General features: G+C 49.6%; 2 protein-coding genes and 1 non-coding gene across 3 annotated transcripts in view; 1 reads left to right on the top strand and 2 right to left on the bottom strand.

Annotated features, from left to right (window-relative positions):
- Window positions 1-24,492, bottom strand: part of XRCC2 (X-ray repair cross complementing 2) — an 813,538-nt gene that overhangs the window by 755,113 nt on the left and 33,933 nt on the right. The gene's annotated exons all lie outside the window — the stretch shown is intronic.
- RBM33 (RNA binding motif protein 33) overlaps window positions 7,226-24,492 on the top strand; it is a 48,448-nt gene continuing 31,181 nt past the window's right edge. The window contains exons 1-5 of the mRNA XM_049785265.1: window positions 7,226-7,269; window positions 15,114-15,192; window positions 16,253-16,301; window positions 18,519-18,592; window positions 20,630-20,942. Of these exons, the coding sequence (XP_049641222.1) occupies window positions 7,227-7,269; window positions 15,114-15,192; window positions 16,253-16,301; window positions 18,519-18,592; window positions 20,630-20,942 (558 nt within the window). The 5' untranslated portion in view covers window position 7,226. The remainder of the gene's footprint in view (window positions 7,270-15,113; window positions 15,193-16,252; window positions 16,302-18,518; window positions 18,593-20,629; window positions 20,943-24,492) is intronic.
- LOC126026731 (U6 spliceosomal RNA) lies at window positions 17,293-17,399 on the bottom strand. Its single transcript, XR_007501952.1, has one exon. It is a non-coding gene; the product is annotated as a U6 spliceosomal RNA (small nuclear RNA).

The raw sequence follows: 24,492 nt of genomic DNA, 5'->3' as shown, positions 1-24,492 counted from the left end.
TTGTGGGGTACCTCCCTGCTTTCTTTCTTGGAGCTCTCTCTGCCCGAGGCAATCCAGAGGCAAGCTGGCCATTGCAAAATTTTATTTGGTAACAGGCCAGCTGGCTGGACCAATAGAGACTCACAGCCTCGAGGAACCAGTGGGTATGTGCCATTGCACAAGTTTTGTTGTTGTTGCTGTTTTGAGTTTTTGGGCCACACCCTGCAGACAATCATGGGTTACTCCTGGCTCTGCACTCAGAAATCACTCCTGGCAGACTCAGGGGACCACATGGGATGCAGGGGATCAAACCCGGGCTGGTCCCAGGTTTGCAAGGCAAACACCCTACCACTATCACTCTGGCCCCACAAGCAGTTTTTTTCTAAGAACTGGGAAACATTTCAGGGAGGACTGATCTCCTTAATCACCCAATTCTAACCACTTGGGGGTTTCTGTTTAGCTTGTGGCTTCAACCTTGTGGCTTTTTCTATTGCTTGACTGAGGTACAACTAGTTCAAAAAACCACACATATTTAGTGAGTACAATTTGATGAGTTTTAACATATAGTCCCATGATGTCACCACATTTTTTTTTAAAGTAAAAACAGGTTTTATTGGAAGGTATTGAGGAAGTTGGAAGGAGAAGATAAGAAAGGGAGAGAATAACATGCTCAAGAGAGAACACTGAACCCTGCATGAAAGTAGAAAAGTCCATTTCAAGAGCTCAGATGTGGGCAACATATGCATGTGGGAACTGTGTGCATGGTCCAAGGATCACTTGTCTTTTTTGCCCCATGTTAGTTTCTATAGAGTGTGTCCCAACCTGTCCCAAGTGGGGCTTCCTACCTGGATTAAGGGCCCGGAGAGATAGCACAGCGGTATTTGCCTTGCAAGCAGCCGATCCAGGACCAAAGGTGGTTGGTTCAAATCCCAGTGTCCCATATGGTCCCCCGTGCCTGCCAGGAGCTATTTCTGAGCAGACAGCCAGGAGTAACCCCTGAGCAACGCCGGGTGTGCCCCCCCCCAAAAAAAAAGAGTCCTGTTGTAGTTGTCAGGGAGAGGGTTTCACCACCAGTTTATATAAAAATAATGGTTCTTTTTTGGTTTTGACCTGTTTTATTTAGTCTATCTTGTCTTTTCTCTAGCAGTTGTTTTGAAGCAGTTAGAATTAGAATTTTGATAGAGTAAAATAAAAACCTTCTTTTTGGCAGGGTATCTCCAGTGGTGTTCAGGAAACCACATGGATTTCTGCATACAAAGCGTGTGCTCCAGTCTGATGAGCTTTGTTGGGCCCCCTTTTCTGAATTCCCTGGGTACTTTGTGCATTTTCTCTATATTCCTCCCGATTCCCAGCAGTTTATTGTGGCTGATGGTCCAACCAGGACATTGCCTGGCTCTTCACCTCACATTTTCTGCTCTTCCAGGGACACTCATTGTAGGAGTGGCCCTTCCCAAGCCAGTCCTGCATTCCCACTGTGCATCTTCCTTTCTTTTCTTTTTTTGGGGGTGGGGCCACACCTGGAGGTGCTCAGGACTTACTTCTGGTTCTCACTCAGGAATCAGTCCTGGTGGGACTTGGTGGACCGTATGTGGTGCCAGGAAATGAACCTGAGTCAGCAATGTGCCAGGCAAGAACATCACCCTCTGTGCCATTGCTCCAGCCCCATGTGCTTCTTTCCTTCTTCTGTCTGAAATACATGCTCAGTCTTTCCTTGACTTTCATAACTATAACATATAATAAACATATAATGAAGATTCATAATTATAACACATCCTTCAGGATTTTTTTTTTTTTTTTTGTATTAGGGATTGAATGCAGTTTCAAACGTCTGAGACTTCTGTTTTATAGCTAAACCACATCTTTGGCCTACCTTCATTTCTAGGTCCTTTTTGTCAGGATCAGAGTTGTTGGTTCTAACAGTTCTATCACAGAAAGGACATCAGGACTTCTTTATGTAGCCTACAGTGGCAAACAATTTTCATTTATAAAACCCCCTTAGTGAATACAAGGTATTGAATGAGGATGTTCTGAGACAATCCTACCTGTGCTGTTTTCCTCCTTTTGTTTTTCTGTGTACAAAAATGCCACTAGCATTTGCTGTTTTTGGGATCTTTGGGTTCACCAACTCCAGTATTTGTGTGCTCTTGGTAGCACTCCTCTGATTTTTAGAAGATGCTCAAGGCTAATCTTCTATTTCTCTTCCCTTCCACTAGCCCTGAAGCCATTTATTGTTCAATGGACTATCACTGCTTTTGGAGGGTATTTAGAGCCCAGGGTCTAGATGCTAGGTGTTCTCCAGGCCTTCTTGGCACACAGAATCAGAACACGTGTCCATGCCCTTTCACTGCCGTCGACAGCTCTACAATGACTAGATTGGAAGAAACAGCAGATTCCTTATATCCAACTACTCATGTTAACTCAGTTCTCTTCATACAAACTCACCTCTGTCCTGACAGTGAGGATCTCATAGCCCACACACTTGCTGGCCTGTGTCCCTATCTCTACCTCCTTCCTGGTGGATACAACATGTGCTAATGCTCTAGCAATGCCCCCACCCCCATGGGGGTTGTTGTAGGAGTCCTGTGGGCCCAAACCTGGATGGAATCTGCTGAGCTGGCTCCATAAATGGGAGCTCCCTAAACTCTCCACAAGTCCTGCCAACCTGCAGGGATGTGTCCTGGCTCTCCTGAATAGCTCTCTTATGGGCCTTGGGATCTGACATTGCTTTGGGCTAGCTCTGCTCCCAAGCCCCCCATTCAGTCCTGAGGAACACCTATGACAACTGATGGTGTCAGGGGAAAAGAATGTTCAAGAAAGCACTGGTAGAAAGAACAAAGCCTAAGAACCTCTGGGCATTGGGAGCATCTTCTAGATCTCTCACTTCTTTAATCTCCTTACATTTTTCATTTATCTTGTTTCTGACATTCCAAGGACCTGGGGACACTGGTGCATAGCTTTTTTTTTTTTTTTTTATGACTTGTGGATGTAGTAGTCTCCTCCCAAACATATAATAGTCATGCTTAGTAGGTGGTATAAGCTGACACATACACAGTTTTGCCCAGATAAGACCTTCCAGAGTCGTGGCTTCATCAGGGAGCCATGTGCTTGGCATTCTTTCTGAATGAAACAGAGAAACTGAAACAGAGAGGAAGAATTCACTCCAATTGGCAGTTGTTGTAGGAGTCCTTATGCCCCCAGGAGACCCTTCCAAGCAGGACTTAGGTTGGCCTTTCTTGATCTCGTGGGTGTTTAACTTCCGAAATCTAGCAATACAATGACAGGTATATATCATAGGTGTATGCCATATGACCATATGTCCTACAATGTATGACACCTGCATCCTGCAGTTTGTTTTGCAGAAGGGATCCTAGAGTTTCCAGTCTGCTATCTGACCCAAGAGGAAACTTTCCTACCATTTTTAACTAATCATGAAGGTAAGTGTCTAGCATTTTCAGCAAGAGACAACTAAGCACACACTAAGAGACTTCACCTCTCTCTCTCTCTCTCTCTCTCTCTCTCTCTCTCTCTCTCTCTCTCTCTCACTCTCTCTCTCTCTCTCCTCTCTCTCTGTTTCTCTCTCTCTCTCTCTCTCCCCCTCTTTCCTCTCTCTCTCTCTCTCTCTCTCTCTCTTGATTGGTTGGCCAGGGTCAATGGTATCTCTTGCAGCCGTGGTGCATTCCCTGGTAGTGCTCCTCTTTGGGGGGCCTCAAATACAACTCAGGTGAGGTAGATGATGGGGTAGGAGTTGCTGTTTACTTGGTGCACAGGAATAATATCTCTCCCAACTGCCAACAAAGCTTCTTCCAGCTGGGTGAGCTTGGACTCAATTAAGTTAGTGCTGTCCAGCCACAGATGTTTTTTTTTTTTGGGGGGGGGGGAGGGTAATGGTGGTGAATGCACACCAGGTGCTCAGGGATGCTTCTTTTTTGTTTTTTTCGGGCCACTCCCATTTGATGCTCAGGGGTTACTCCTGGCTAAGCGCTCAGAAATCACCCCTGGCTTGGGGGGACCATATGGGACGCTGGGGGATCGAACCGCGGTCCTTCCTTGGCTAGCGCTTGCAAGGCAGACACCTTGCCTCTAGCGCCACCTCGCCGGCCCCTCAGGGATGATTCTCAACCTTCGGCTCTGTGTTCGGGGATCACTTCTAGCAGGACTTGCGAAACTATGTGGTGCCAGAGATTGAACCTGGCTTAGTGGCATGAAATTTATTCCCTGTAATCTCCAGCCTGTAGAGCCTTTTCCATAGGGGCCACACAGGGCAGGAAAACTCGGCCTTGCGTGTGCCACACTGTTTTACTACTTGTGCTCTCTCCCAAGATACTATTTTATACTCAGTATGTTTGTACAAAACCAATGTCTTCAAACACTGGTCCATGGACTGATACTGGCCTGCAGGTGTGAGAGCCACTGGTGACCCATCATGATTATAACCGCTGATCTCTGGACGGGTATGTGGGACAGGTAAGGGTCCACAGTTGGTGTGAAAATACTAAAAATCAAGGTTTTTTTTTTGTTTTGTTTTGTTTTTGGGTCACACCCGGCAGCACTCAGGCATTACTCCTGGCTCTGCGCTCAGAAATCGCTACTGGCAGGCACAGGGGACCATATAGGATGCCAGGATTTGAACCACCATCCATCCTGGAGCAGCTGCATGCAAAATAAACATCCTACTGCTGTGCTCTCACTTCAGCCCCCCATTGTATTAAAAAAAAAAACAAAACTTTGATTGATTGGTTTCTGGACCATACCTTGCGGTACTCAGGGTTACTCCTGGCTCTGCACTGAGAAATCACCCCCATATGGAATGGCAGGAATCAAACTGAGTCCCTCTTGGGTCTACTACATGTAAGACAGACGTCGTACTACTGTGCTATCTCTCCAGCCCCCAAAAATCAATGTTTTAATACCACCGTCACCTCCAGTTTGCTAGGAGAGGCTACAAAGTTAATCCAAATCAGAAGGGATCCATAGAAAAGAAGAGTTTGTTCGGTTTTTATCCACAATTGTCAAGAGCTTCAAGTACCTGGTGTCCATGCTTGAAATATTCTCCAGCAGATGTCTGATGAAAGCTCTTGTCCTAGAGAAATCTGTTTTTGATGGATCATAGTTAAAATATATCTTTGTGTGTGTGTGTGTGTGAAATATGTCTTTTTAAAGGTAATATACATGTTCAGAGTTTCCATGAGGTTGTTTCATCTTGTCAATTTTGGGGGAAGTATTCTCCTTAAGATCGCCACTGAAACAGCTTTAAAAAACAGTTGGGTTAGAAGTTCCATTCATGGGGCCGGAGAGATAGCATGGAGATAGGGTGTTTGCTTTGCATGCAGGACAGTGGTTCGAATCCCGGCATCCCATATGGTCCCCTGAGCCTGGCAGGACTGATTTCTGAGCTGCCGGGTGTGACTATGAAAACAAACAAAAACAAAAGAAGTTCCATTCATGAGCTCGAGATGGTGAAAGGGTAGGGGTTCAAGCCATTTTAAAGTTATGTTATCTGATGGATTTGATTATCCAAGGCTGATATTTACGTTGGAATTGAGTTAAAAACTTATTGTTGTTGTTTCTGGTTTCCAACAAGTGTTACTTATGTCTGTCATTAATCTAGGAATGTTTACTTCTGCAGAATGAGAAAAATGTGCACTAACATACATGAAGCAGCTCTGGGAGTTTGAGTCACCAGGACTGCGTCACCCTATTTCTCCTACGTCGATACTGGGCTCTCTCTCAGCTTTCTGCAGCCTGTGGTTCGTCTTTCCCAAACACTCATTCCAGCAGCATTTAAAGCCTCCCACCCGTCTCCCTTGAGGTCAGATATTCCTGAAGCCACAATGCTTACGAGCCCTTGTCCAGCCCTCCAGGGCTAACCATATCCAAGATCCTGGTGTCTTTTTTGTTTGTTTGTTTGGTTGGTTTTTGGGTCATACTTGGTGGCACTTAGGGGTTGGTTACTCCTGGCTCAGTGCTCAGAAATCGCTCCTGGTAGGTTCAGGGGACCATATAGGATGGCGGAATTCAAACCACCCACCAGTCCTGGACCAGCTGCGGGTGCGCCCTACAGCTGTGCTATCTCTCTGGCCCGAAATGGTGTCTTGAAAGTCTGCAGTTGAGACGGTGCGGCAAGGACAGGTTTAATTCAAGATTGAGCCGCCTGGTTGGGTGATGGCCTTGTTTTTTAGTCCCCAACAAGCCACGTTGGCTGTGCTTTCAGGAAGAGCAGCTCTGACAGGCCAAGAACAGGGGGTGAAGTCTGCTCAACAGGTTAGGCCATTTGCTGCAGTCTTTGTGGAAGGCCAGAGAAAGGGGAAAACGTTCCTTTGGGGTTCCCGAGTTGTGCATTTTCGTGGGAGGCCACTGTCCTTCTTGCCAGCAGGCTTGGCTGCTAGCGTTCCCAGTGGTAGTGGGCTAGTGTGCAGCGGGTGGGGGTCCGCTGGGGCCAGGGCTCCTGGTGTCCTGTCCTCATTGCACCCCAGCACCCTTTCCTGTGCGTCCTGGCCGGCTCCTTTCTCCCCCTTCCTTCAGCACCAAAGCACGCGCCTTTTGCGTTGTGCGCGATCGGGGGCCAAATGGGGCGCCTGGAGGGAAGGACGTCGCGGGGAGGCCTGCGCACTGTGCTCGCGAAGGTGGAGATGGCGGAGAGGGCCCGCGGTGGGCTACGCACGCGCCGAGCGGGCAGTGCGCGTGCTCGGCGCTCCGTGGTCTCGGGGATGGGACTTGCGCGTGCGCGAGGGCGGGCGAGAGGACTTGACGGCGGGCGAGGAGCAGCGCGCGTGCGCGACGGCCGGCACGCGCGGACTGCGCATGCTCGGGAGCGGGCCGGGCAGGACGCGGCGCGCAGGCGTGACGTCCGGGCGGGGGGACGTCGGCTCCCGAGCGCCCGCCGCCCGCCGGGCCGAGCCGCCGGCCGTCCAGCGGGGCGTGCGTCGCCGTACGGCGCTTTACGACAGCGCGGGGCTGCTTGACGGCCGGCGGCTGCTCGCCCCGCCCGCGCCCGCGCCCGCGCCCGCGCCCGCGCCTGCGCCCGGCCGCCCGTCGCCGCCGCCGCCTCCGCCGCCGCCGCCGCCCGCCCCGCCGCGCTCCGCCCGCCCCGCCCCGCCCCGCCCCGACTCGCCGTCCCCGCGGCCGAGAGGCGCCGCCGCCGCCGCCGCCGTCCGAGGCCCCGCGCGCGCCGGGCGGGCCGCCGCCATGTTGCCGTAGCCGACGCGGCCGTCGCCCCGAGGAGCGCGCCCGGCCTGCCCGCCCGCGCCATGGCGGCCGCCCTGGGAGCGGGCGGCGCCGCCGAAGCCGGAGGTAGGCGGCGGGGCGCGCGGCGGGCGCAGGGCGCAGGGCGCAGGGCCTGGCCGGCCACCCCGGCTCGCTGGCTCGCTGGCTCGCTCGCTCGCGGCGCCCCGCGCTCGGCCCCGCCCGGCGCCCTTTGTTCCGCGCCCGGCGCCCGCCCGTCCTGCTGCGGGGCCTGGGCCTGGGCCGCGGCTCTCTCTCTCTCGCCCGCCTCCGCGCTGCCCCTCGTCTGCGCCGCCGCTCCGGCTTCTGGGCTTCCCTGGACGCCTGCCCCTTGGCCGCCTGCTCTCTCCCGGCCTCGCGGGCTCGCTCGCGCTCTCTCTCTCTCTCTCTCTCTCTCTCTCTCTCTCTCTCTCTCTCTCTCTCTCTGTCTCTGTCCGTCTCTCTCTGTGTCTCTAACTCTGTCTCTCCTCTCCCTCTCTCTGTATCTCTCAGTCTCTCTCTGTGTCTCTGTCTCTCCTCCTCTCCCTCAATCTGTCTCCCCTCTCTCCCTCTCTCTCTCTCTGTCTGTCTCTCTCTGTCTCTGTCCGTCTCTCTCTGTGTCACTCTGTCTCTCCTCTCTCTCCCTCTCTCTGTATCTCTCAGTCTCTCTCTGTGTCTCTGTCTCTCTCTGTCTCTCCTCCTCTCCCTCAATCTGTCTCCCCTCTCTCCCCCTCTCTCTCTCTCTCCTCTCTCTGTCTCTCTGTCTCTGTCTTTCTCTCTCTCTGTCTCTCCTCTCTCCCCCCCTGTGTCTCTCTCTCTGTCTCTCCTCCTCTCCCTCAATCTGTCTCCCCTCTCTCCCTCTCTCTCTCTCTCTCTCCTCTCTCTGTCTCTCTGTCTCTGTCTTTCTCTCTCTCTGTCTCTCCTCTCTCTCCCCCTGTGTCTTTCTCTCTGTCTCTCCTCCTCTCCCTCAATCTGTCTCCCCTCTCTCCCTCTCTCTCTCTCTCTCTCCTCTCTCTGTCTCTCTGTCTCTGTCTTTCTCTCTCTCTGTCTCTCCTCTCTCTCCCCCTGTGTCTCTCTCTCTGTCTCTCCTCTCCCTCAATCTGTCTCCCCTCTCTCCCTCTCTCTGTCTCTCTCTCCTCTCTCTGTCTCTCCTCTCTCTCCCTCTGTCTCTCTGTCTCTCCTCTTTCTCCCCCTGTCTCTCTGTCTCTCCTCTCTCTCCCCCTCTCTCTGTCTCCTATCTCTCCCCCTCTCTCTGTGTCTCTATCTGTCTCTGTGTCTCTGTCTCTCTGTCTCTGTTTCCGTCTCTCTCCCTCTCTGTATATCTTTCTGTGTCTCTGTCTCTGTCTCTCTGTCCTCTGTCTCTCTATCTTCCGTCTCTGTCTCTCTGTCCTCTGTATCTCTGTCTCTCTCTCTGTCCTCTGTATCTCTTTGTCTCTGTCTCTGTGTCTCTCTGATTCTCTGTCACACACACACATACATACACACACACACACACACACACACACACACACAGTTACTTTTCCACTTCCATCTCATGATTCGTATTTTCAGCATTTGCAAAGCCATAGGTCAGTTTAGCTCATTTAAATTTTTTTGGAGAGGGGGACCAGCACTGTGGCAAGCCTAGGACGGACTTTGGTTTGATCCCCCAGTGTCCCATAGGGTCCCCCAAGCCAGGAGCAACTTCTGAGCGCATAGCCAGGACAAACCCTTGAGCATCAAACAGGTGTGGCCCAAAAAACCACACACACACACAAAAAATTTTTTGGGGGGGGAATATATTTTGGTGCCCATCATTAGAAAACAAAATAAGACAGAGAATCCAGGGCCAGTATTTGCTGGTACACCATTGATTCTGTTGGATTCCAGCACCACCAGGAGGGACCTGTGAGTGTTGCTTGCTGTGGCCCCTTCCCCAGCCCCCAGCAGAGCAACACTACACTTAGAAAATAGATGAATAAGACTCCAGTTTAGAGCTTCTGAACAATAGACGCGGGAAAGGCACATTATTTCAGACTGTACTCGCTTTATCGCCTCCATGGCTGGTGACCTGGTTGGTGTGGTGGTTGGTATTTGTTTTCGGTCACTTTTTTGCTTTTCTGTTTTCTGATCTGTAGTTCTGCTTAGGGATGTCTGATGCTCTTGATTCCCTCCTCTGTGGCACAAATCCCTTGCCTTGAATATCCCTCCCAGCTTGTGCTAGGGTTCCAGGTATCTCTCTCCTGGACTATCCCTCACAGGCCCTTCTCCTGGAACATCCCTTAAAGGCTCTTTCCTATCCTGGACGAACCCTCACAGGTCCCTCTCTGTCTCCTGGATTATCCTTACAGGTCCCTCTTCCTCTCCCTTCCTTTCTTTCCCTCTCCTCTCCTCTCCTCACCTCTCCTCCCTTCCCTTCCCCCCTATTTACTTCCCCCTTTTTCCTTTTCTTGATCGTTGTGCCTTGTTCCTGGCAGGCTCTGGGGACGATGTGGGGTACAGGGAATTGAACCCGGATTGGCTGCATAGCTTGGCAAAAGCCCTAACCTAGTTCTATTGCTCTGGCCACAGAATGAGAGATTGTATTCAGATTCATCGCTTTTTCTGTAGGAGGAACACCCAAGCAGGACTTGGGAGAGTTCTGGGGACTGGACTCTTCATCCTTTAACTTGTTGCACACTTCAGTGCTTGGGCCAACATCTCAGCATGACTTGACTCCGCAGATCTGGGGCTACCTGGGCCACCACATCTAGTAGTACTTTGGGGCCTCCGGGAGTACTTTTGAATGAGGGCATGCAGTGCGAGGGGTCAAATTCGGGGCTCTGTAAAGGCAAGGCCTATGCTGTTAGCCACATACTGTGTTGTCTTTGCCCTCTCTGGGAGGACATTTACTCCACTAAAACACTGAGGATGGATAATTCCGGAAGAGGCCTGGGTGGGGCTGTGACCATCCAGGTACTATTACTAGTGCTTCCTGATGTTATTTTTCTTAAACACCCAAGATCCCCCCCCCCCCCAGTTAATATTTAAGCAGCATGGTTTAATAAGTTGTTCATAATACAGTTATTTTGGGTGTTCAGTGTTCTAGCAACAATCCCACCACCAGTGTGACCTTTACCATTTACCTTTACCATTGCCCCATTTCCCACTCTTCCCCTGTCTCTCTCTTGGTCTTGCCCCCTTAGCAGACATAATTCATTTTATATTGTGGGGCCAGAGTGATAGCAAAATGGGTAGGGTGTTAGCATTGCACGTGGTTTGACCCGGGTTCCATCCCTGGCAGATGCCCATATGGTCCCCTGAGCCTGCCAGGAGTAATATCTGAATGTAGAGCCAGGATTAATCTGAGTGCCACCAGGTGTGGCTCAGCCCTCCCCACCCCCAAGTGCCTGTTACAACAAAATGGTAAATGGAATTATCAAAGTATTTTAGTAAAAGAAAATTTGTGCAAATTGTTACATCACAATGTTATTAAGGCCATTGAGGGCTTTGTCACTAGTTGAGCTTTCTGTGTTGTTTTATTTTTTGAGCTTAGTTGGCTTCTCTGCTCCTTTCCCATCTAATTCGCTCTGCTTCTACTGGGCTGTCAGTATTGTGGAATTTGGAGGTGTCACATGGCCACATATGCTCTAGAACTGGGAATTCTTTGGCTTGTTTTCTCCAGTTTAATCTTGAAGTGTGGTGCAAGTCTTTCTGCACTTTCTTCCTCTTTTTGAGAAATGATAGAATTCTAATACTTAATACTTTTTTTTTAGTTTGGTCTTTGGGTCCTGGCTGTATTACTTTTCTCTCTGTGTTCAGGCATCATTCCTGGTACTGCTTGGGCAGTGGGGGACCATTGTAGGTGCCGGGGATTTGAAGTCCATTGCTTCCAGGGCTAGTGCCTTACTTAAATATTCTCTTCTGGTCCCTATGTCCACTTTTTAAGTTGTGGAAGCTAAGGCAGTGTTCTGTTTATGACTGAACCCCAACTACAATCATGCTTGTAATTAATGGTGTTTAAATAAAAATTTTATTAAAAAAAAAATAAGACTACATAGTCAAGTTTGATGACAGTCAAAATCATTTGTTCTTGCAGGCCAGCAGCTTTGCAAGCCTTATTTTGTTCGACTGTTGAGGCTGGCCCATGTGGAAGGGGATGATGTTCCTCAGGAAGGCTCTACTGGCTTTGTTGAATGGGTCATTCTCTTGAAGTCCAGCTACCAAGAATCTCCTGTTCTTGTGAGAACTTAGTGTGCGTTGTGTGGTTTAGTAGTGCTGGGGGTTGACCCAGGCTTATCCCTGTTGTCCCATGGCTCAGGAGTACCATTCTGTAGTCTAGGAGGTCTTGTTGTTTCCCAGCTTCGGTCATTTGGGTCTTACCATACAGGAGAATTGAGGGACAGATTCAGCTGTACGGTTTCGCTGGGGTTGACTGATGAATCCAGCGAAGCTTCATCAGCCCTCAGGTGTTGGGTTCTGGTGCTCCCTGTGTGGTCGCACCAATGCTCTGCCTGCCAGCTGAGGATTTCCAGCATATGCTCCAGATGGCTATGACCCTGGGTGGCCAGGCGCTGGCCTGGAATCCTCGGAGACTCCTAAGGAATGGACTGTCTGCTTGTGGGAAGCTCCTCGGTCACCTCAGTGTGAGGGAATCGCACAAACCTAGAGACAACCCCGGGGTGTTTGGAGATCCCTTCAGCTCCTTCTTGGGAGTAGAGGGGCTGTGTAAGGCTCCTGCGTATCTGGTGTACCACTGGCTCTGGCCTCCCACCCAGCTTTGGCACCTGGGTCTCAGCAATGTGGGAGTTTGTAGTGGAGTCCAAGGTTGACATGTGAGACTAAGACTCTGGGTCTGTCTCTCTTCTCTCTTCTGTCTCTCCTCTCTCTTCTCTCTTCTCTCTTTCCTCTCTCTCTCTCTCTCTCTCTCTCTCTTTCCTCTCTCTCTCTCTCTCTCTCTCTCTCTCTCTCTCTCTCTCAAATTACACGCATGTACACACCTCTTACAAAGAGGCTGTAGCAGTCTGGAGGGGTGGATGATGTGAGGGGAGGAAAGTGGACATTGCTAAAAACCAGACATGAAGAACTTTGAGATTTTACAGTGATTGAAAAAGAAGGGTCTCAAGGGAGGGGCTGGAGTGTTCAGGGGGCTAGAGAGACTACAGGCCAGGGTACTTGCCTTGCATGTGGCTGATCAGGGATTCAGTCTCCAGGTACTCCATGTGTTTCCTGAAGCCTCACAAGGAGTGATCCCTGAGTACAGAACCACGATTAAGCCCTGAGCACCTCTGGGTGTGGCGAAAATACCCCACAAAACCTGGAGTGTCATTGATCTGGTTGGATTCAGGCCGTGTCCAGTCCCTGGCTGCATGCCAGTGCACCGGGAGGCAGAGGCCTATCTGGCTCGTCTCCTGATGTCTCCGAGGGTAGGAAGAAATGAGAGACTATGGGTACGTAAAAGGCAAAAGATGGTTGAGTGCCTGGCTCTAGAGCCATTATTGTAGCTTCTCCTCCCAAGAGCCAAGGCTGAATATTTTGGGGCTTTGCAGATCACAGAGTGTCTTGTCTTTGTAGCTTCTAAGGATGTGTGATTCTCTTGGCAAAGCATATGTGTACAGTGATGGGGATTGGCCCTCAAGGTCTCATGTATCTGTGAGGGTAAGTGCTGTGGTGCTGAGCTACAAATCTGGCCTCTGGGAAAGCCCTTTTGCATGAGGACTAGTAGCTGAATCTGGCTGTAAGCTTTGTGGAACCTGCAAGATGGATCCATGATGCTACTCTCTGAAGTTTTGGTCTAGTTCCCAGGTTTGTGATAAAACACGATTTTTTTTTTTTTTTTGGTTTTTGGGCCACACCCGGTGGTGCTCAGGGGTTATTCCTGGCTGTCTGCTCAGAAATAGCTCCTGGCAGGCACGGGGACCATATGGGACACCGGGATTCGAACCAACCACCTTTGGTCCTGGATCGGCTGCTTGCAAGGTAAACGCCGCTGTGCTATCTCTCCGGGCCCAAAACACGATTTTTGAAACTGGGTCTTACCCCCATGCAATCCCGTCCACACACTCAGTACCCAGAGTTCCTGAGTCCCTGAGAGATGATGTTGGGTTCTGCATGCACTCCTCCCCAGATCTGGGCAGTACAGGATACAGTCCGTGTAAATGCGTTGGTCACAGTTGTTCTAATGATGATTGTTTAGGCCCTCGATGGCAAACCTATGACACGCATGCCAGCGGTGGCATGAGAAGGCCTTGCAGCTGGCACGCAAGAAGGGGTCCGCAATTAAGATTTGCGGCTCGGCAGGAGGCGAGTGTGCGGTGTCTGCTTTGCACCTGGCAACAGGGCTGGACTGGCCATTGGGAGGACCGGGTATTGTGCGGCATTTGTGGGCCCTCGGGCTCAAGATGGTTAGCCATCTCTGGTAGGGACTCGTGAGAAAAAGTCAGGGGTGGGGGAGATGAAACATGCTGATTGTATCCTTGGTTCCATCCCTGCATCACACCCTGTTGGCCTCTGAACCCTACCTGGTGTGGATTTGGTAGTCTTTGGCATTGTAGGTTCCAGAAGTCTGGTCTCCTGGTCCAGCACAGTGCACTGGCAGTGGAGTTGATCTCTACTGGCAACCATTGGGAACACCCCTCCCTCAGAAGGGAAGAGAGAAGTGAGGACCTTAAGGGGTGTTTGTTTCTAATGACTAGGCCGTCCTTGCAGATATCACCCATTGTGGACATTGTGATGTGGTCCACTGCTTGAGGTGCAGGGGTTGACCACACCCGCTATTCTGACCCTCTGACTTCTGTGCCTGCCCTGGGCTCACTTAGTTGACATCTTGGGGTCTAATTCTCCCTCTTTCCAACCAGTCCTGACAGTGCTCTGGGAACTGTGCATTGCCTAGAACTCAAACCCAGCCAGCTGCACTAGGCAAATCCCTGCTCTACTATGTTTTGGACTTTCTAAATTTTAGTTACTTTAGCTGTTGAGGTCGCCACTTCCCTGTCCCTGGAAACAGCCCACCAGCATCTTTTCTTGGTGCTAAAAATGCCGAGTGGGGACCACCGTGTTGTTGGGAGGCAGAGCTGGGCAGTGTCCTTGCCTCTGTTGAGGTCCGTTCTTCATATTTACTTTAGTTACTTATGCTTGTTATCCTTTGATGTGTTCTGTTCCTGTTTTAAGTTCAAGGTGGAAGGTTGTTGAGCTGAGATCTTTTAATTGCTAGATCTTTTTGTTCTCAGTGGTAAATCGGCTCTAAATCGACTTCTGTTGCCTCCGATTTACCGCCAGCACCTTGTCTCACCCTCTCACTCCACAGAATGGCCCTGCAGTCTCCCCTTTTCAAATCACTTCTTTGGTCAAGGTGCCCTAGTTCATGGCAGTATTGGAATCATTGGCCTGATGCTTCAGTTTTTAATTCAGGTCAGATACAAAGCCTCATAGTGACAAGGCAGATACCAGTGTATCTGGGGCACATAATTCAGTCAGTGGGGTCTGCCATCAGCACATCTCTTGCTATTGGTGAAATGTCTGTATTTCCCCTCTATTGTTGGTGGTTCTGCCCCCAATTGCTGACTCCATGGCTTCTCACCCAAACCTGCCCTACATCAGATCATATTCCTGCACACTCCTGTCTGCCTCCTGCTCACCTCCTTTTACTGCCCTCCCTATAACCACTTACATTGGAGCCTGTTCAGGTTAGTCAGTCCCCCGAGACTGATGCCCATGCTCCTTCTTGGACCTGTGTGGGTGGTTTGGCCTATACCAGCGGTGCTCAAGCCTTACTCCTGGTTCTGTACTCTGGTTCCTGAAGTGATGTTGTTCATTGTTCATTCTGGTGGATTTTCAGAAATGCTGAAATCCTTTGGAATGTTATCAGAGACGATTGAGACTTGTACGACAGCGCCGCGTTGGGCTGTAATAGCAGTGCTGGATTGGTGTCCACTGGTGTCGCATGTCTCACTTCCTGTCTTGCCTTTCCCTCACAGATGACGACTTTGACCAGCTCGACAAGCCTGGTGCAGAGCGGTCCTGGAGAAGGAGAGCTGCAGATGAGGACTGGGACAGGTATGGCCTCACCACCTGGGTTTCAGCCTTGCACCCCATCCAGGGCAGGACCACATGCTTGGTCATGTACCTGCTGGGCTCTGAGGCTGGACACTGTATCTTCAGTCGGGCTTGACTTTGTTTTGGTTTTTGGGCCACACCTGGAGACGCTCAGGGCTTACTCCTGGCTTTGTACTCAGGAACTGCTCCTGGTGTGCTCGGGGGACCAGATATGGTGCTGGGGATCAAATCAGGGCTGGCCTCATATAAGGCAAGCATCCTTCCCACTGGACTAGTGCTGCATCCCTAGTTTCTTCATGTTTGCTGGGTAGGCAGGGGCACCATCTCCCCTACAGACAGGGCCTCTAAGAATAAGGAGGAAAGGAATTGAGTATTGACCAGGAAATAGCTTGCATTTCTGGACACTGGGCTGACTGCCCCTCCCAGGGATGGCTGCTGACACTTGGATTCTGGGCTTGGCTTTCCCTGGGTGAGACCCTCATCTGCAGAGGGCAACAGTGTCAGCTCTCCACGTCCCATGCTGGAAGAACAGACTGGAGTTTTGGGGAAGTATCTTGAGCTGCCTGTGTCAGTTGGGCAGCCCTCCCTGCACCAAGAAAGTCCTCACATATTCCCAGTGGTATTACCGTGTCCCGCATGTGACGCTGTAAGGGCAGGCAGAATAGGGCACACAGCTGGAAGAGGGCAGTGCAGGTCGGCGAGGCTGTGGGTCTGTGCTCTTCTCCACTGTGCTCACCCGCATGTCTCCCTGTGTTTGTGTGTTTGTTTTCACTGTGTGTCTGTGTGCCTGTGCTCACTTCTGTCTACCTTTGTCCTTGTGTCTGTGCTCTCCGCGTTGTGCTGACCATTTACCCACCACCGGCTTATCAGGTGCATGTGCTCTGCTGAGCCAGCCACATTCCGGAACTTCCGTTCCTAAGTAGTAGATCATTGTAAAATTTACTAGTAAAAAAAGGGAATTATAAAAGAGCTCACATGAAAGTTTCAAACCCTGTAAAGATCTGGGGAATTTCAGGCCCTGTGTGTCATGTCACTCACGCAGCTCCTTCTCTTTCTTCAGTGAACTTGAAGATGACTTACTCGGAGAAGACTTGCTGTCTGTCAAAAAGGTAAGAGAGTCAACATTTCCTGAGATGAAACAGTCATTTTACTGCTCTTACTGGATCACAATCTTAGGCATGTGACATATTATTGGACATTAGAGAAATAATATTTTTTGAATTGACTATTTAAATTTATTGGCTTGCTCAATAAAGGAGTTTACTGTTTGGTGATGTCTAGCATGTTGGATAAGAAGGTCTTTTTTGGGATGTTTCTTAAAGGTAAACACTTGTAAGTTGCAGAATAGTCAAATAAATATGAATAGAGGGGCCGGAGAGAACACAGCGATAGGACATTTATCTTGCAAGCAGCTGATCCAGGACGGACAGTGGTTCGAATCCCGGCATCCCGTATGGTCCCTCGTGCCTGCCAGGAGTGATTTATTTCTTTTCTTTTTCTTTTTTCTTTTTTTTTTTTTTTTTTTTGGGTCACACCCAGCAATGCTAAGGAGTTACTCCTGGCTCTACGCTCAGAAATCGCTCCTGACAGGCTCAGGGGGGTCATACGGGATGCCAGGATTCAAACCATTGTCCTTCTGCATGCAAGGCAAATGCCCTACCTCCATGCTATCTCTCTGGCCTGCCAGGAGTGATTTCTGAGTGCAGAGCCAGGAGTAACCCCTGAAACCCCTGAGCACCACCGGGTGTGACCAAAAACAAACAAACAAACAAACAAACAAACAAAAAGAATAGAAACCTAGAATCCAATGTTTCCTCAAATGATAACTTCTATATGTGGTGTAGACAAATACAATATATGATACATAACTATGTTTTTTTGTTTTTGTTTTTGTTTTTTTTTTTTTTTTTGGTTTTTGGGCCACACCCGGCAGTGCTCGGGTTACTCCTGGCTGTCTGCTCAGAAATAGCTCCTGGCAGGCACGGGGGACCATATGGGACACCAGGATTCAAACCAACTACCTTTGGTCCTGGATTGGCTGCTTGCAAGGCAAACAAACACCGCTGTGCTATCTCTCCGGGCCTGTTTTTTGTTTTTTTTTTAAATATGGAACGCTTCACGAATTTGCGTGTCATCCTTACGCAGGGTCCATGCTAATCTTCTCTGAATCGTTCCAATTTTAGTATATGTTCTGCCGAAGCGAGCACCATAGCTATGTTTTAAATATTAAATAGTAAGTGTGTTGAAAGTAGAAATAAAAAGTCAAAGACTAGGGTCCAGAGCTATAACACAGTGGGAAGGGTGTTTGCCTTGCACACAGCCAACAGGGGTTCAAATCCCGGAATCCCATGTGGTTTTCCATGCCTACCAAGAGTGATTCCTGAGTACAGAGCCAGGAGCAACCCCTGAGCGCTTCTGGGTGTGGCCCCAAAACCAACCAAACAAAAAGTCAAACTATAGCCAAATGCTTTTATTGACAGTTAAAAACTAAACTGCTAATAATGCCCTAGATATACTAAGGACAAAATTTATAGCCCTATGTAATCTGTGTCTTTTTTTTTTTTTTTTTTTTTTTTGGTTTTTGGGCCACACCCGGTAACGCTCAGGGGTTACTCCTGGCTATGCGCTCAGAAGTCGCTCCTGGCTTGGGGGACCATATGGGACACCGGGGGATCGAACGGCGGTCCGTCCAAGGCTAGCACAGGCAAGGCAGGCACCTTACCTTTAGCGCCACCGCCCGGCCCCGTAATCTGTGTCTTAGAGTATATTTGAATATTGCTGCTGGGCATCAGGGCTCTCCCATGTTTAAAACAGTCCAGACTGAGCTGTTTCTTAGCAGTGCGCAACCTTCAACATGTTGCCGTACTGTTCACCAGGTCACCTTTTGTCAAGTAGAAGTTTGATTCTTTGACGGTTTCAGTGTGGGACTTTAGTTCTCTAAAATCCGCTTACATTTAAGTTCATTTTTCCTTTTCCAAGTTTATGGAAGTGGAATACTTATATGTGGATAATAAAAATTGGGACGCTTCTCTTTTCCCCTTAATTTTCATTGCTCTGAGGCTACTTGGTGGTCACCCCTGGACCACACTAGCTGCATCTGGGATCATCAAAGGGCCTGGTTCACCCACAGCAGCCTCTTGCAAGAAACCACATCCCACCCCTTCCTCGTTCCTGGTTGTTGGGCTCAGTGTGGTCATCAGACCTTCTGCATCTAATGGGGGGACCAGAGGCATAATCACACATGTTGAGTCCAGGTTGGAAACAGTCTGGTAATTTATGTTGTACTCTTGTTCATGCATTTATTAAGGTCTCTTTGTTTTCATTAGAATCAGTCAGATTTGTCAGATGAAGAGCTAAATGATGACCTTCTGCAGACTGATAATGAGGATGAAGAATTCAGGTATTCATTGCTGGCTTTTAAACATGCTTTGCCGAGCCACTCTTAGAGAGCCTTGGAGCAACTCTCTGTTGGTAGCAGATGGCAGTCTGCTGCGTCCTACTGTGTGTGATCTCTGAGGGGGGCTGCGGAGCTGTTTCCTGCAGACACCAGGGCATCTCAGGGTCTGATCCAGGGGCTTTGTGATGCCAGCGCAGCCCCTTCAGCAGGGCCCGGACAGGACACTGCCCTGTGGGAAACCCTGTAGGCCCTCCCGTGGGTTCTCTGCAGGATTCCTGTCCGTTCAGACTGAGGCATCTGAGTGCTTGAGGTCGGAGGCCAAGCTGCCTGCAGGACAAGCTCTCCTGGGGTTCCCCTTTGAGTTCATATCCACCCCCTAATGCTGACACTGAACCTGCTCCTGGAACTCAGCTCTCATCCCCGAGCACCACCCACAGGGCTCCTGAAGGGGCAGCTATTCTACCAAGACTCCTGTCCCCAAGGTGGACTTCTCTGCAGCAAGAGGAGGGATTCTCTTCTCTGTGGCTGTGACTGAGTGGGGGTGGGGGACATTGTGAGACTATAGGAATACTTCTATCTAGATGGAACCATGATAAGCAAATATGATCCTTTTCTTTTCGGGGGGGGGGTCACATCTGGTGGTGCTCAGGGTTACTCCTGACTCTGCACTCAGAAATTGTTTCTGGCAGGCTTAGGGGACCATATGGGATGCCAGGATTCAAATGACCATTCGGCTGCTTGCAAGGCAAATGCCCTACCGCTGTGCTATCTCTCCGGCCCTGCAAATATAATCTTTTATTGAACTTTTGGGCCATTTTCTAACAATTTTGTATATGCAAAACCCAATTATTTTTTTGTTTTGTTTTTTGGGTCACACCCGGTAGTGCTCAGGGGTTACTCCTGGTTCTATGCTCAGAAATCACTCCTGGCAGGCTCTGGGGACCATATGGGATGCCGGGATTCAAACCACTGACCTTATGCATGCAAGGCAAATGCTTTACCTCCATGCTATCTCTCCGGCCCCAAAACCCACTTTGTTTGTTTGTTTGTTTGTTTTGTGGTTTTTGGGCCACACCTGGCTGTCTGCTCAGAAACAGCTCCTGGCAGGCACGGGGGACCCTATGGGACACTGGGATTTGAACCAACCACCTTAGGTTCTGGATCGATGCTTGCAAGGCAAACACCACTGTGCTATCTCTCCGGGCCTGCAAAACCCAGTTTTTTGTGTTGTTTTTGTTTTTGGGCCACACCCTGCGGTGCTCAGGGGTTACTCCTGGCTGTCTGTTCAGAAATAGCTCCTGGCAGGCACGGGGGACCCTATGGGACACCGGCATTCGAACCAACCACCTTTGGTCCTGGATCGGCTGCTTGCAAGGCAAACGCCGCTGTGCTATCTCTCCGGGCCCCATCTTTAACATTTTTTAAGCTACATTATGTCTTTAGACCATGTGGCATTAGACTGATATATGATTTGATAAAATATGTGACCATAGAATGTATTAGCCAAATCTTGCCTTGTATTAAGTACTTTTGGGGGGATTAGGGGGTGGTTTGGGCCATACTCCGCTATTCTCAGGGATCACTATTGGTGGGCTCAGGAGATCTAGACCACATATGTGGATCCGACCCTCATACTTACTGGTTCATGCAAGGTAAGTGCCTTACCGACTGTCCTGTCTCCCTGGCCCTTGTCAAATTCTTGAAACTTGTGACTTAATGAGTAGAATATAATTTCTTGGGTTAAAAACCCACTTGTTTTCTTCAGATGCTACAGCCTTTGGAAAAAGTTAAACCTGTGTTTATTTTACTGTGAACATTGAAACTTTCAAGTGACTCTGGACTGTTTTTAAGTAGAAATTGGTAGTTTGCTTAAGTAATAGAAACCCAAGCAGGAGCCCCGTCTATGGAGTGTCTGTTCCTACGTTGGCTTGGAGATGCTCTCCCCGCTTTGTCAGGCGTCTTTGCAGCAGTTACTTTCTTGAATGCCCCACTGTGAGCTCCATGCTAACTGGGCCCCCTTTTCCCTGTTTGTCCTCTTAGTTCTCAGAGTGTCTCAATTGGCCTTAATGCCACCTCTGGCCTGGTCACATCGTTTGAGCTGTCCGACACCACACACGATCAATCTGGAGAGCAGGAGTCCGAGTATGAGCAGGGGGAGGACGAATTGGTTTTCCACAAGAGCACTGTGTCCGAGCTGTACGTGCACGAGTACCCGGAGGGCAGTCAGTACCGGGGCCCTGACCCCGAGCTGACCAACGAGCACCTGGAGTACGTGGAGGAGCCCGAGGAGGAGCCACTGTACAATGACGAAGTGTTAGACCTCGAGATCAACGAGCCTTTAGATGAATTCACTGTGAGTCTTTCTCCTTTGTGCACGTATGCGCAGCTCGCCTGCCCAGGCTTCGGTCTGGACGGGTTTGAAACCGAGTTCCTTCCCTGGGGAGCAAGGGAAATTAGACCTTATTATCGCTGTCTGCCAGTTTCTTTATCAGAGCCCTGACAAAGTTTGTGTTGACAGCTTGTTTGGCCAGAGGTAATGCTTCTTTGTCCTGCTGGAAGGCTGTACAGACGGTGACCTTGAGGATTGCACCCTCAGGAAGAAAACCGCTTTGTGTGGTGGAGATACTGTGTCAATTGTTCCCAGTACTTAATGCAGAGCTTTTATCCGAGCTTTAGACAAGATCTGATAAAGTCCTTCTAAGGTGAAAAGATTATTGACCTGCTAAAGACATCTTTAGGGTGCTAAGGCTGCACCATGATTGATGTCCTGTTCATTCCTCCTTGTTTGTGGCTGAGAACTGTCCAAACATGAATAAAGAGATTGGAGGTTAGTTTAGAAAATGTCACACCATGTGGTACTGATAGTCAGAGGCAAAGATTGTGCTCATCTATATTTCCTGGAGATTTTGCTACGGAGATACATGTTTCAGTGGAACTGCTTGGAGAGAGGATGCTCCAGAGTTAAGACTCATCATTAATAGATTTGTCTTCAAACAGTGATTTGAAGGGAAGCATATGCTGACTTGGAGTTTCTAGGGCTCCGGGGGTACGCTCAGTAAGGCTAGTTTGAGGGCCATAGCTGCAGTGCGTGGAGATGAGCCGGGTGAGGGCTTCTTAGCTGCTTCCCATGAGGCGATGCTTCACTTTCATTGTTCTTGTTTGGGGGAGACTGCCCAAAGGTCAGGGAAGGCAACATGTAAGAGCATGAGTTTCTGTGATTATGGAACTTGAGTGTAAGACTTAAGATGGTAAGATTGGGGCCTGGAGAGATAGCACAGCGGCGTTTGCCTTGCAAGCAGCCGATCCAGGACCAAAGGTGGTTGGTTTGAATGTCGGTGTCCCATATGGTCCCCCGTGCCTGCCAGGAGCTATTTCTGAGCAGACAGCCAGGAGTAACCCCTGAGCAATGCCTGGTGTGGCCCAAAAACCAAAAAAAAAAAAAAAATAAAAAAGATGGTAAGACTGTAGACTTGAATGTGTGTGAGAATCGAGAGTATATTGGAATGAGTGTGTGAGTGCATAGTGTCTGAGAGTTATAGACTATGTGAATGAAGGTTGTAGGAATGAGAATGAGTGAGTGTGTGTGATAAGTATGTATGTGCGTGTGTAAGTTTGTGAGTGGATGAGTGTAAGTTGTATCAAGTCTGAGTGGAGAGTGGGTTGTGGGTGGAATGAGATGAGTAATGTGTGATATTGTAGGCTGTGTGATTGAGAATGTGGACAGATTGTATTGTGTTGGTTTGTGAGTGTACCTGAGAATGAGTGAATGTATGAAGTAGAGCGTCTTAAGTGTCAGTGTATATTGTATGTGAGTGTTTGTAGATTGTGTGTTGGGTGTATGCTTATTCGGAGTGAGCCTGCACCTCAAAGTGAGTGTCCAGTTCAGGAAAGACTAACGTGCGTGTATGTCTATTTGTGTGAGAGTGGCATGTGAATAATTTGGGTGTGTGACCTAAGGATTGCTTAGGTGGACCTTAGAAGCTGGCCCTGATTGTGGTCGGCAATCTTGTTCCTTCACCAATGTGGACAGGCTCCAATCTCGTTTGCTGAGTGTTAGTGTCCTGCCCTGTCTGGGACGCTGAGTGACAGTCAGCGGGGACATTTGCTTTGTATGTGGCCGGCAGGGTTTGATCCCCAGCATCCTGTAGGATCCCCTGAGCCCGTTCAAGCGTGATCCCAGAATTAAGCCCTGAGCATCTCTGGATATGGGTCTCAAACAAAGACTTTTAAAAATGTATCCTATTAGTGTCTAGTAATTGTCTTTTATTATGCCTGGTCATCTGGAGAATTAGATGGTTGGATGGCCCTGTCTGGAACTGTTCTGAGCTCAGTACCCTATGCTTTGTAGATGTGAACTGGCTTTCAGGAGGATGCAAAGCTTGGCCTGCATACTGCTGACCTGTTTGTTTGCTGCAGCATAGTGGGTATCCAGGCCCCCAGAATTGCTGGGGGGCTAGGTAGGGCTCACTTGCACTCACCAGGCGCCAGACAGATGGACAGAAACCAGTACTCTGGCACGGGTGTCAGCTTTGTTGTCACAGTATGACCAGAGAGGTTGCATGTTGGGGAGAGAGAGGGTGTCTGCTTGTGTAGTTTTGGGGGCTCCCCCTCTTCCCCGGCAGAAGAGAGGTTGTTTAGTGGTGCCGGCAGCTGTGGAATCAGGTGGATGAGTGGCCAGTTGTGCTCCAAGGTCTTGTGAGTGCTTGGGTCTGACAAGAGCTGAGAAGACTGTCCAGGGACCACCATGCATGTGTGTGTGCATGCATGCTAGCTCTACAGCTCTGCCTGTTTTACTCCTGTACCAACCTGTGCCGACCTCACCAAGACCCGGCCAAGGCCTAGAGAGCTGTGACTAATCCCTCTGGGTTTCCCTGGGACCCTGTGCATTGCTCGCTTCATGGCCAGGAGCACATTACTGGGTCCTGGCTTACATTCCCTCTGGCTGGCACCCCTGTTTGTTTCAAAGAATGATTTTCTACTCACCCTATCTTTAGATTTCTGACAAGGGAGCATTGGCTGTAGACAAAATGATATTAATTCTCCTACTGTCATGTTTTACTTAAGCTTGTTTGGTAAGCCTTTGGCTGTAATTACTATTAGTGGTTGAATTAGAAATGATCGCTGTAATAGAGTCTTTGGCGCTTTTGCCCATTATTTCTTCTCGTCTCTGGCCTTGCTGCAAAGTGGCCTGTGGGTCACCAGCTTTGGCTCCACCTGGAGGAGTGTGTTTGAAACGGCAAGTCTGGCCACTTTATCTTTAATAATACCCCAGGTCAGTTAGGCTCCATCCCTGTATCCCTGCTCTGTCGGACTCCTAGGGACAGCTCAGAGGTGCAGTTTTGTGTGAAGCCCAAAGCTCAGTCCCTCATGCTGTAATGCGGAGCTCAGAAACATGCATAGGCTCCAGTTCAGGCTTCAGTAGCTGAATAGCAGGGCACTGAGGGTCAAGCAGCACCTCACGCTTAAAAGAGAGGTAGGTGCCCCGAGCAGTCCTTGTTTCCTTTCAGTATTTGTAGGAGTTGTGGCGGAATGTCCATCCTGGCTGGTTACTGGCCTGAAGCCTGGGGACGGAATCCGGGATGCTCGCTTGACTGGTTCACTCTGTTCTCGTACCCTCTTTAAGGAACCAGTTTCTCTTAGAACTTCTCTTATATAAGCCTGGATGAGGAGACCTGGGGACACTTGTCCTTACTCCGTAACACTGCTTAGGTGATGCATGTGCTCAGGGGTGCCTGCCTGCTTAATAAACATGGGGCTGGAGTTCTAGAGATCAGTCACACAGAAGCTGTTGCTCCCATGAACCAAGCACTTTGCAGGTTGCAGAGAGAGTGCTGAAGAGCATAGGCCATAGAGCAGAGACAGAGAAGGTGCAGGGGAGAGTGAGAAACATGGGAGGCTGAGGC

Source organism: Suncus etruscus, chromosome 13 (assembly GCF_024139225.1).
Source record: "Suncus etruscus isolate mSunEtr1 chromosome 13, mSunEtr1.pri.cur, whole genome shotgun sequence".
Lineage (NCBI taxonomy): Eukaryota > Metazoa > Chordata > Mammalia > Eulipotyphla > Soricidae > Suncus > Suncus etruscus.
The sequence above is the reverse complement of the archived record's forward strand: the minus strand, read 5'-3'. Positions and strand labels throughout refer to the sequence as shown.